This window comes from Terrapene carolina, unplaced genomic scaffold, assembly GCF_002925995.2.
Source record: "Terrapene carolina triunguis isolate 2854851 unplaced genomic scaffold, T_m_triunguis-2.0 Scaffold34029, whole genome shotgun sequence".
Taxonomy (NCBI): domain Eukaryota; kingdom Metazoa; phylum Chordata; order Testudines; family Emydidae; genus Terrapene; species Terrapene triunguis.
In genome coordinates, this window is record NW_020698380.1 from 525,888 (window position 1) to 538,652 (window position 12,765).

Here is a 12,765-nt window from a genome sequence, read left to right on the forward strand (position 1 = left end):
CCCAGATCTTATGCCTTTCACTTCAATGAGTGCAGTAACAGAGCCAGGAGGCCCTGATCTTGCTCCCTTTGATATAAATAGGAAAGCACCTGCTTGTACTAAAAAAAGTCTTCCTCTCTCCTTTGTTTGCTACTCAGGACAAAATAAAAATGGGTCACTCCTCAGCGGGTTTTCATGATATATGTGGGTTTCACCAACATCATCGTGAACCTCATTTGAATTTAATTTAAAAAAATCAGCGATGGTTACTTTAATTTAGGAGAAAACACAAATGATTTGCACGATACAAACTATGCAAGGTTCCTCATTTTACTAAGGGCTACTTTTTTTAAAATGGAAAAAAAGGAAAGACTGCAAGAGTGATCATTGTCACTGTGTATATAAACTGCTGTATCTGATAACATAACAAAGACTCCTCTTCCATTGCACAACAGAGGCAATAAAAGTGGCAATCCTAGGAGACCTCCCCATGCAAGTCAAATATGATTCTTCTGTTTTCATAAATTCCTTTGGCATTTATTCAGTGGAGAAGTGCTATTTATTGTCTTGGCTGGTATATCTGATGTCTTCAAGATATCTCTTAAAGAAGCCCTGAAGGATTTATACCAGAGCACGTTAAAATGACTCCTAAATGCCTTCACTAGTCTGGATGATGAAAAAGGTTGAACTGAAAGCTACGAGATATCAAGTGCTGTGTAGTGTTGACTATTTTTTATTGAGAAGAATTCAGGAGAATTCCCTCAGCGTTCTATGTATAATCTCCTATCAGTTTTAGAATTTTGAATGCTATTCTCTCTTTGAGTACCAAGTATGACATTATTCACAGTGTTTGCAGTGTTGTTGTAGCAGTGTTGGTCCCAGGCTATTATACAGAGAAGGTGGGTGAGGTAATATCTTTTACAGGACTAACTTCTGTTGGTGAAAGAGACAAGATCTGAAGAAGAACTCTGTGTAGCTCGAAAGCCTGTCTCTTTCACCAACTGAAGTCCAATTAAAAATATTGCCTCACCCTCCTCGTCCCTCTATTATTCATAGTGACATTTTGGAACCATATTTGCATTGTGCTTCTGATTTATTTTAACCTTGAGCAGAACAATGTGATTGTGATTAATTTTTACATATTTTTAAGAGAAAAATATCTATGCAAGTTATTGAAAACACATCTTACAACTAAAACACATTTTTATCAGTTGCTGCATAAACTTCTCAACACAGTACTCTAGTGTTCACTGCAGTGGAGGAGAGGAAAGATGACGTGTCTAAACATTTTTTCCACTTTCCCAAGATCTGCTCCACTCAGGAGAAAGGCAGAGTCGCCATGGAGCCAGTTTTATGGTTCCCCAGCTGACCCAACTCCAACCCCAGCCCTGGCATAATTTAGAGCACCCTAGGGGCTGATCTAAGTTACGATGGCTGACTGTGGACCAGCTGAAAATTTTCAGAATAATACTGTGCTCCACCTACTTCTCCACCATCATTTTGAGACCCTTCCCTTGCCAGGAGACTTCTCAAGAGGACAGCTGTGGGCAGATCCCATCCCCTTTGTCTCCACTGTTTCTGGCCCTTTGTGTTACCTGAGCAGCATAATTTGGTCCTCTCAGTTTAGCACAACCATTTGTATCCCTCATTTGAAGTCTTTGGGTCAAAAATACTACAGTGTTGAGTGTTATATAGACAGATGGATACCTGAGGTATCTGAAATTCACTTCTGCTATGCCAGTGGTGGGCCTTCCCCACATACACAATCCAAAATGGGCCTGCTTAGTGGAAGTCTTGTGATATGGCCAAATAATGATTTGGGGCTAGACCAAGATCACCAAACTCCTTGTGATTTGCATTTGAGTACACACCACGGTTAACATCCACTGGGACACCCAACATTTATCAAAAATGTATTTGTATCATTTTAAGACTCCCATTAAAGGATTGAATTTGCTCCACTGCTGGTAAAGACCCACTGTCATTTCCATGATAAACTAGCATTTTTGAACAGTTGATAATTTGGCTATAAATTTGCTATGTGCTGGATTTTCACAGATAAATCCTGTACCTGGGAATTAATGTTTTCATCTTGAAAATCCCTCAAATAGCGCACACATACCCAATATATTTCCAAAATCTCCAGAGGATCCTTCATTGTCCATTGGATCTTTAATGCACATTTTAAATATTCTGGACCTATTTCTGTCCTCAAGTAAATCAATCAATGGATGAATTGGCTAACTAAGCCCCGCAGAATCTCACTTAGGGTTTATCAAGTCCCATGCACAATACAAGAATAATTTCTTAGTGCTGATGTTCTATGCCCTTGCTTTGTCATCTCAGTTTTGTGCCTGCCTTTCTGACCACAACCATGCCTGTACCAATGTGCTGTTTGCGGAGTCTGGATAAAATGTGTAAAACAAAGACAAGGGAACCAGTTTCCCTTTTGCTTACCTACATTACTTTCCTATGCAGCTGCCTCTTGGCAGGAGGGAAAATAAAATGTGACTTCTGCTTGCAATAAAAAATGTGACTTCTGCTTGCAATAAATAATTGATTTTTTTTATTCTTTTAATTTTCTAGACAGAATCATGAATAAACTGGCAGACAAGCAGGACCAGATGATACCATGAAGAGAAGTTTACAGGTCCTCTATTGCCAACTGTTTCGTAAGTAGAGATTTACTTTTTCATTTATTGTGAGAAATGTATGATTCAATGTCTCTCTAAAAATAGTAATCGAAGCACCAATTTAGGGAGGTCCTTAAGCATGTGCTAATTTTAAGCACATGAAGGGTCCCAATGAAATAAATGGGACCCTTCATGTGCCTAATGTTAGGCATGTGCTTTAAGTCCCTTGTTCAATCGTGCATTTGGAAGCACGTTAAGAAAATGTTCAATCTTCAGCTGATTTAGTAGAGTCTCATTCAAAGGTGAAAATGCAGAGCAATAATCATCTAAACCATAAGAATTCTCAGAGGAATGAGCTGTAAGAAGGTTGGGGATGGTGGTTGGTAGCAGGAGGTACTGGGGTATATGGCCCTTTAAGAGTAGAGTTTGCGGGGGGGGCTGTATACCCCAGTATGACCTGTTCCAAGGATTTGGAATGAACAGAGGCCCACGTAATGGCCAGGCAGTTGAAGAGGGGAAGCGGGAGTTTGATGCGGGGAAAAAACCCTGGACACTATTCCTTTAAGGGGCCGTGTAGGGTGGGGTAGGGCTCTCTTTCAGCCATTCAGGTGGAGCACTCTGGAGGAAGGTAGTGTCTAGACTGCCTTGTCCCCAGGGCCGGCTCTGGCTTTCTGACTGCCCCAAGCAAAAAAAAAAAAACAAAAAAAACCGGCGGCGTGGCCGGAGTCAGGGTGCAGGGGGACTCCCTGCCCTGCAGATGTGCCCCGGCTAGCGGGGGGAGGGGGAGGGAGTGGGGGGAGAGAGAGAGAAGGGGGGCAGCCAGGCGGCCCCTCCCGCCGTGCCCCCTGCCGGGGGGCTCCGCACTGCTCTGGTTGGCTGGGAGGGAAGGACGCGGGCTGCCCTGCCGGGCTTGCTGCAGGGCACTCCTGTCCTCCACGCCGCTGCCCCCTACAGGGCGGCCAGAGCGGAACAACAACAAAAAAGCGGCCGTGCAGCCCTAGGATTGGGCGGCTGGTGCCTGGAGCCGGCCCTGCTTGTCTCTGAAACAGGGGAGACACTGGCAAGAGAGGGAGGTCAGAGCCAGAAGGCTAAACTCCAGGGAGAGACAGATGTGAGAGGTGACCCTATGAAGAGCAGGCTGCAGGGCAAAAGCTCCTTGTGGATGGCAGAAGAACCAGAGATAAGTATGAACCTTTGGAGTGCAATGATGGACTTGGCTGGTCAAACTGGGTATTAAACCAGCCGCAAGCGGAGGGTGATTGGTCTTATAAGAGAGGCTGTGGGGAATCTGTAAAGGGCACTGAAAAGGGGGAAGAGAGGGAGGCTGCTGCAAAGGGATCTCTCTAGCTGGGAGGGGTTGCTCTGTAGTGGCAGCCCTGTTACACAGGATATAATGTTTTGCTTCTGCACTGTTTGCTCAAACTGTCTTGGGTTGGTAATACAGGAAAGCTGTTACCAACTAATAATTGATTATTCAGTAATCTATGTGAAATGCATCAGTGGCTTCTGCCTACTTCTCAGTGGACGGAAAACATCACAATAGCCAACCTTGGTGGTGGTCTCAACATAAAGACCAAAGTAGGAATGGAAATGGAGACTGAATTACCTTCCCACACCTAGAGGTGGGCCCGCCAGATCATGGGTTAGGCAAGACAATGGGAAGAAACCTGGATTGCTGTTTTATGTGTTTGTAGATAGATGGAATCCATCTGTTCTCAGTGCTGTCAATCTGGCAACTTTCCTGGGGAATAAATTCACTTCCACGTTTTAGAAAGAAAGTAAATTTAAAAAGGGGGGTGCAAATATGATCATTGCTTATTGTTTGTTAATGATATTTTACAAAGTTAGGTGTCTGTTCACAACAGCATTCTGGTTGAATTTTTTAATGTTATCACCTCACTTCATTAGAATTTTCATCTGTCTGATACTCATTGTGCTACCCAGTTCCATAAAGAAACCTAGTTATTAGGATCTCTTACGTTCATTCATCACATTGCAGTGATGTTTTCCCAGTCACTACTAATCTACTTAACTAATCTTTTTTTTTAAAGGCGCCAAAGTCTTACTATAGTTATCTTTAGAGGCCCAGAATTCGTACTATTTGAACGGGTGCATGGGACTTAAAATTCTGTTCCATGGAGGACAGCTAGGTCACTATCAGAGAATAATGGTCTAAGCACCCAGAGTTCAGCTGTGAGGGATATATCTTCTATTGGTTTGTTAGAAAAATAACCCTAAATATTAGTAGGTTTTATAGATGATCATGGGAATCCATTTACTGTTCTTCATTGTCATAAGGCTGCTAGCTTGGTTATTCTTGTCCTCTTTATTTATGACATCAATACAATGTAAAGGAAAAAGAAAGTGGCTTACCAGTCATAACTCAAAGGGACAGATACTCAGCTGGTATAAATGGTCAAAAGTCAATGTGGTTTCATATTAGTCTTAACAAGGCCCATCTAATAATAAAGACTGTGTAATTCTACTTTGCACCGCTAAACAGTCTGTTACAAAGTTTGCTGTTTTTCTGCTGTATTTTTTTTTTTTTTTTTAATTTTTATTTTTTTCAGGGTAGTGTTTTGAACGTAATAAAAAAACTTGGAAAATGCAGAGGGAAAGAATGAGCAAACTGCTGAAATTGTATGAATAAGCAGTGGCAATGAAAACTGCATGGTATACTTTGAAAAATGGAATGTAAAAATATTATTTTTAATCCAAGTTGAATGAAGTTTTTCATTTATTTGTGTGAACTCAACAATGGTGTATAGTAAATGTAGCTAGCATTACCCATTCCTAGCTTTGTAGTAAGTATTCTGTCAGTGCAGACATTCCAGTGATTACATACATTTTATACTATACATGTATTCGGAGCTATTATAAGAAGCTATTTCATTGGTTTGTTTGCTTTAAAGAGCCTAGGGTCATGAGGTTTTTGTTTGTTTTTTATTATTCCCAATAAACCAATTTCCTCATCTATATCAGATAGACACATTGCTTTAAGCTAGGCTTCTTCCAATTGCTTCATAACCTCAATTACAATCCCCACAGAGTGCATTTTACGATAAAACAGATGGAAGTATTTTTACTGTGTGTTTTGTACATGTCCTTTGTGCCATGAGGAAGCACCCACAATGTAGTCCTTACATTTCATCTATATGAAGGAGGGAAAATTGCTACTACAGGACAGCAAAATAACATACTTTTGAGACTATATCAATAGAGTAAGTCATCCCTAGGCATGATTCACCATTGCCATGCACCTTGTGTTCTCATTCTCAACAGTATGACGTGGGTCCAGAATGCTGCCAGTTTTATGTGATAACATTTTGCACTCACTTTGCACTGGGATAAGTGACTACATGAAGTTCTAGGCAATAGAGAATTGGGTCCTTTGTGGCTACTCTGCACACAGTTCCATTTCTAATGTTCCGGCCATTGAGTCAGTCAAAGATTGGGATGTAATAAACACTGCTTTCATGTAGCTGGAGAGACAAACCCTGTCTATTTTAGGAACAACCATGTTTGCTGTGGGGTCTAAACATGGCTTTCCTGGCCAGTATGAACAGTGAATCCCCCTCCACCCCCCGCCCCCGAGGAGCTGTACTTCAGAGCCACAGTCCTCAAAAACAGGAGCCTAAAGTTAGGTCCCTAAATCCATATTCATGCATCTCAGCTATGGGAGGCAGTTTGGTCCAGTGGCTAGGGCAGTGCACTGGGTTTCATCAGTCCTAGGTTCTGTACCTGGCTCTCCCACTGACCTGCTGTGGGACCTGGGCAAGTCGCTTCACCTCTCTGTGCCTGTTTCCCTGTTTTGTCTATTGAGATTGAAATCTCTTCAGGGCAAAGAACAGCTATGTCTTTGTACGGTGTCTAGCACAATGTGGCCCTAATCTTGGTTGTGGCATCTAGTTGCTATTGTAATATATTAAAAATAATATTTAGCAACCTACCTGATTATGAGACCAGGGAAGCTGTTAGCTGCTTAGCTCTTTTGAAAATCAGGGAGGTGTCTAAATATGACTTCAGGAGACTAACTGTAGACACCAAGGTTTGAAATTCTTGGCCTAGCCATCTAGAAAGTCCATAGAAAGGTTTGTAACACTATTCCAATATGGTTCTGAGACAGAATGGGGGGGAGGGATAGCTCAGTGGTTTGAGCATTGGCCTGCTAAACCCAGGGTTGTGAGTTCAGTCCTTGAGGGGGCCACTTAGGGATCTGGGGCAAAATCAGTACTTGGTCCTGCTAGTGAAGGCAGGGGGCTGGACTCAATGACCTTTCAAGGTCCCTTCCAGTTTTAGGAGATAGGATATCTCCATTAATTTCCTAATATCCATATGGGCTGGTGAGGAAAATCATGCTAAAACCCTGTTATAGCAACACATGTGGCTTTTGTTTTTTAATGTGGTTGTAGGTAGCCTGGATCTAATCCCAGCTGCTAAGAGGTAGCCTTGGTAAAAATTATGCAGCTACATTTGGCCCCGGACAGGAATTCTGGGCCATGCTGCTTTACCTCTAGTGATTCATAATTTATGTATTAGTAATTTAAACATGGACCCTGTTCTGCCAAGAAGCACTGATTTCAAATTGCATCTTCAAATCTACCGTCCAGGCTGAAATTGCTGAGCACTTTAAAAAACAAATAAAAAGACCTCAAGAAACCTGTTTCCTTTTTGTTGTGTTAGCAAGAGCTTTGATGTTACCAGCCGGATGGTGCTGATGAGCACCAGTGAAAGCAAAACATTTGTCCACAATTTGCTGCCATTTGTTCTAGACACATTTATGGATGAAGTTTGCTGCCTCTGTAATGATGAACGTGCAAATGACTTTCCCACGAGGCAACACAATATCCATTTTTTTTTTTTTTTTTTTTACAAAAACCTAATATGGTGATATAAGCCCTGCAGCTTGATACACAAAATGCAGACATATTGTGGAATGGAAACATGCATGTTATTATACTGTAGATGCATTTTTCACATAGGAATTTGAAGTTGTATATAAACTAACAAAAAAAAAAATGGAGAGAGAGGCCACTGATGAAACCTATGGCTCACAAGCTGTGGGGAATGATGCTTCTATCTTCAGGCATTTATTTTATTGAAAACGATGAGGATATGATATCTGTTTATCTAGCTTGCCAAGTTCCGTATGGGCACCCATCACGGTAGTATCTGGAAAATAAATGCAAGTAAAATCCCAATTATAAGTATTTCTTCATGCCATTGCCACTTGGTGCATTTCCAGACATCAGTGTCTCACTGTTCTGTATTATAGGCTTGATACTCTTTGAAGTGAGTGGAAAGACCCCTATATATAGATCCCATAGACCAGGCCCTATGAAATGGACTGGGGTCCTGAGACTGCTCCCATTAAATTCTGTGGGGAATTTTGCCGTTGATTTCTATGGAAGCAAGCTCCCAGTGGTAGTTTGGGGGTGCAGAACTGGAGCGTATGACCTATTTTAAGCTTTTGCAATATTTGCTAATATTTACTTTTCTTTCTTTTGGCCGGGCTCTTTGCATGGGATATGATTGCAGTCTGGAAGCCCTAGTTGCTAGAGCTATGTGTGGAAGCTGCTGAGATTTGTATTCATGTGGGGACTTGCTCCAATATTGCTGTTAAAATATGAATGAATATGGATATTGCTTCCAGCACTGGCTTTGTATATTGAGAGTTCAATTTTCCTTTTAAAAGGAAATGACTTCGGGTTTTTTTCTTCTATTACTCCCACTCGCACAACCGTCCCTTTGCACCTCCCTGAACAAAATGGCCTTGAGTGATTGTGTTTCGTAATGTGGAATATCATGAGACCATTTTTCTCCCAGTGCTCTGAGTGCAGTTCATTCTGTTCATCCTTAAGCCATGGCGACCTTGTTGTATTCCTGTTAATTCACCTGGGGTGAAATTCTCCCCTGCACAGAGGGCCAGCACATGGTCAGGGCTCTACTTAAATCCAATTTAGGTAGTGGGACCGACTGATTATTGGCTCTATGATTCTGTGGCAACATAGGGTTAGAAGGTACCGCGAGGGTCATCTAGTCTAACCCCCTGCCAACATGCAGGACTTGCGTCGTGCCATAAATGCATGAAGCAGATTGTCAAAGAGCCCGATTCTGAGTGGCTTCTGAAGGGTTCTCAGCACCCTCAACTCCCAGTGACTATTTTCCCTCCCCGCCACCCAACAGGAATTGATTCCTATTCATATCAGTTCTTGCTGCTGACCTCTGTGTGTAAATAGGTTAGTGTGTATTGCTCTTCACCTATGGCATTTTTATGGCCTGTGTGTGTGTGTGTGTGTGTGTGTGTGTGTGTGTGTGTCATCAAAGAAAATAACATACCCCCCAGCTTCTCTGCTTTCTGGGGTTTTTGAGCTGGTATCGGAAGTTTTGGTCATTCTTTGCTATTGAATTCCATTCTTGTTTCTGAGTGCATTAGTCACATCAAGAACCATGTTTTAGCTTGAGTGTAGAGAGATCAGTGTATCCCTGCAATACAAAGCATTTTGGGAGCTGATCCTGAGAGATGCTGAGCAGGCACAATTCATACAGGAGCTTCTGCTGGGGTGCTTGGGGGGTGGAGGTGGTTCTGCACCACCCAAAATCTGGTTCTACTGCCACAACCTGGCCCTTGTGGTGCCTAATAAATATTAATCGTGTGCAGAGACGAGAAATAGTTGGAATGCACTGAATGCTTCTACCTCAGTTTACAGCCTTTGAGTAATCATCAGATTGATCTTGCCCTTCATATATATATATTCTAGGGCACAGCTCCTTAAGTGGTGTAAAGTGGCCTGTTTCTGCTTACTTCAGTTTACACCCGTTGAAGATCTAGCTGTGTATATTTAATATATGTGATATGTTTAAAAATACTGGAGATCCTTTGATACAGATTATTAGGGGTTTTCTTTCTATCATTCAAAGGAATTTTCAGAAACAAAAGAGAAAAAGAATATTCCTGTTGTTTACTGTGCAGCAGTATAGGTGTTGGCCTTGGCAAGGAGCATGTTGGGGAGGAGTTATCTAGCAATGGATTCCATCTGTTTTTTGCTTAAAATTGGAAAGGGAAACAGCTGCTGGGTATGCAGTGTTTCACTTGCAAAGCTTCTTGGGATACTGCTGAGTTTGAGCCTTTAGATTTGTGAGTCACATGGCTTGGTGACAGATTGCCCATCAGGCAGCTCACAGCAAGCAATATTATGCTCTGGCTTCCCCCAGAAATCAATTTAAGATTGTTTATATTTCCCAACAAGAACTGCACCTTCTTAAGAGAGACGGCTGTCACTACTTTTCTGTCACTATTCAACTTGTGCATGAAAGCACGTTCTCTATTCAGCTGTTGTGATTCTCCCATGGAAAAAAGCATCCAGATAATCTTTTTTTTTTTTTTTTAAACCATTTAAAAGTGAACTGAAATGCTTTTATAAATTAATGCAATTGTGTGTGCCTCTTCTTCTTACCAAGTGTGCACCGTAGCTTCAGTAACAAGCAGTTCATTGCTTTTCACATGAACATGTAGATCACTTGGCATACGTCAGTTCATTGACTGGATGAATGTAAGTCTTGGAATTCAGTTCTTCACGCACATACTTGTGATTATGAATTTGAAACTTGCTTTATGTAAACATTCTTCAGTATTTACTTTAAATTTGCTGTTTCAGTGAATCTTCTTGCCAGAAAATGTGTTCACTAGAATTTTCACAGAAAGCAAACACAGTTAAAACAAGTCATTACCAAGTTTGAACGTGTGGAAAATATTTTGCATTATTCATCCAGGACGAATTCTAAATTTGCAAACCTGGGCCCCTCAAGCCACTGACATATTGTGGCAATTCTTCCTCTAAGCTTTCAGATTTTGGAAACATACAGCGATATAAACCATGGTTTGACATTAGAATATGGCCCAAGGCTGTGTATTTCCAGACTGTAGTTTAAGTCTGTGATAGTGAATTTGGGATTAAGAGACAATAGCATTGTGATATTGGCTCTTTCTGTCAGCAGACAGGCAATTCTGGCTTTTCACACAGCATTTGATAGTGTTCTTGGAATAAAGCATCTCCAGGGCCGACGAGACGGGGGGAAGCCGGTACAAATTACCAGGGCCCGGCGGTCCGGAAGGGGGCCCGGGGCCCGGCTTCCCCCCCTCTCGTCGCCTTACCAGGGCCCGGCGGTCCGGAAGGGGGCCCGGGGCCCGGCTTCCCTGGCTTCCCCCCACTCTCATCAGCCCTGTTTAGCCTGTCCGCCCTTGCTGGGGGGCCCGAAAAAATTTTTTCACCGGGGCCCGAACCCGCTCTCAGCGGCCCAGGGTACATCTACATTGTGATAAAGAACCTATGGCACCAAGTCTCAGGGTACATCTACACTGATTAAAAAACCCAGAGAACCAAATCTCAGAGCCTGGGTCAGCTGACTCAGGCTCCCTGGGCTCAGGATGTGGGACCATAAAATTGCAATTTAGATATTTGAGCTGGAGCTGGGCTCCCCATTCGTAGGGTCTCAGGGCCTGGGCTCCAGCCCGCATCTGAACAGTGACATTGCAGTTTTATAGCCCCACAGCCCGAGTCCCATGAGCTGGAGTCAGCTGACCCAGGCCAACTGCAGCCTTGCCGTCGGTCTTCTATCACAGTGTGGATATACCGAGGTCAATGGCAAAACTCCCGTTGACTTCAGTGGGGTAAAATCCTGTTCCTAAGTCCTCGAGTAATGGCAGTGCTTTGTGTCAATATGTTATAAAATAAAAACACCCTTTCAAATGTTAATTTTGTCTTCAAACTCCTCCTTTGTTTCCATCCTAAACACAAAAACATTGATGGTTTGCACTCAACACGTTGTTCAATAGAGTAGCAATCAAACCCTGATTGGGCAAAGCATGTAAATATGTGAGTAGTCCTGTTAGCATCAATTGGACTACTCAGGTGGTAGAGTTACGCATGTGCTTAAATGCTTTGCTGGATCAGGGCCTCAGTGATGTGTGGTAGGAAAATTCTTATGGCAGCACAGACTGGGGCATCTACTGTACACAAATACCTAAGCATCCCTTAGGTCGTGTTACTGCAGGGTATGCAGAAGTAATGATTAATTTTTAGACATTTATCATACATTATCAGATATTCCCCTCTGTAACTGCAAAATATTTGTCCATTTGACATTGTCATTAATAACAAAATAATTCATATATCTTTTGTATTTAGATTCTGGATAGTATTTTCACATGTTAAACTGAATTTATTTTTGCAATGCCTTTGTAACTATTCTTCCTTTTTGTTGTTTGATTATGTCTTTCAACACCCTGCAGATGTTCCCAACACTGATATAGACCATCAATATAGCAGTAGGAGAAAATCCCTCTTTTGTAGCCAACTGAAGCCTGGAAATAATCTAGAAGCAAACAAATATAAACCACGTGCAATCCAGAGCTGTCACTGGATGCATCCATTATGTTCTCTCAAACCCTTTTCTATCCCTAATTATTACACATCTATAGGTCTCCTCTCTGATCTGTATTGTGGATCAGTTGTCCACTCTGAGATCAGCAGCAGGAATTGGAGAGAAGAATTTTCCTATAGTTTCTAGCCTAATTGAAATCCCAGTTCAGCAAGCACATGTGACATGGGTCGTATTAAAGACAACAAAAGACTACAAATCCCCAGCTGTAGATTAAATTGCTGAAACACGCTGTGTCTAGTCTAGCTGGAATAAAGCTGTTCCCTTCCCTAATCAGTACCTGGGACTGATTTTATTTTGAAACACTCCAAATGTGTATGATGGAGCTAAAAACTTGCCAAAAGTTAGGCATGTGCATACGTACCTTGCTGAATTGTGTATTGAACTTACCTAAATTCAGTTTAGCTGTTTGTGACGTATTTTCTTTTAAACCACATATTTTCTAATAGCTCAGAGCCAAAAGCACAGTGGGTGTTGGAGCAAGGGAAGAATGAATTAGGAAGTCTCATCTTTCCAGGAAGGGAGGGCAGGAGAACCACAGCTGCAAAGGGTGTATGTAGTCTGATAGGTAGGTAGCCAGACCCCCCCACCCCCACCCCCCAAAATCAATATATGTTGCCGTGTACAGCATGTGCTAGCTAGGGAGCACACCACTCTAATTTTCACACCATATTTTCCCATCACACCTGCCCTGAGCCATTCTGCACTGGGA

General features: G+C 42.2%; 1 protein-coding gene across 2 annotated transcripts in view; it reads left to right on the top strand.

Moving 5' to 3' along the window:
* LOC113405166 (transmembrane protein 108-like) overlaps positions 1-12,765 on the top strand; it is a 249,482-nt gene that overhangs the window by 129,264 nt on the left and 107,453 nt on the right. For both annotated transcript variants that reach the window (XM_026646091.1, XM_026646092.1), the window contains one exon: positions 2,566-2,651. In XM_026646091.1, the coding sequence (XP_026501876.1) occupies positions 2,612-2,651 (40 nt within the window). In that variant the 5' untranslated portion in view covers positions 2,566-2,611. The remainder of the gene's footprint in view (positions 1-2,565; positions 2,652-12,765) is intronic.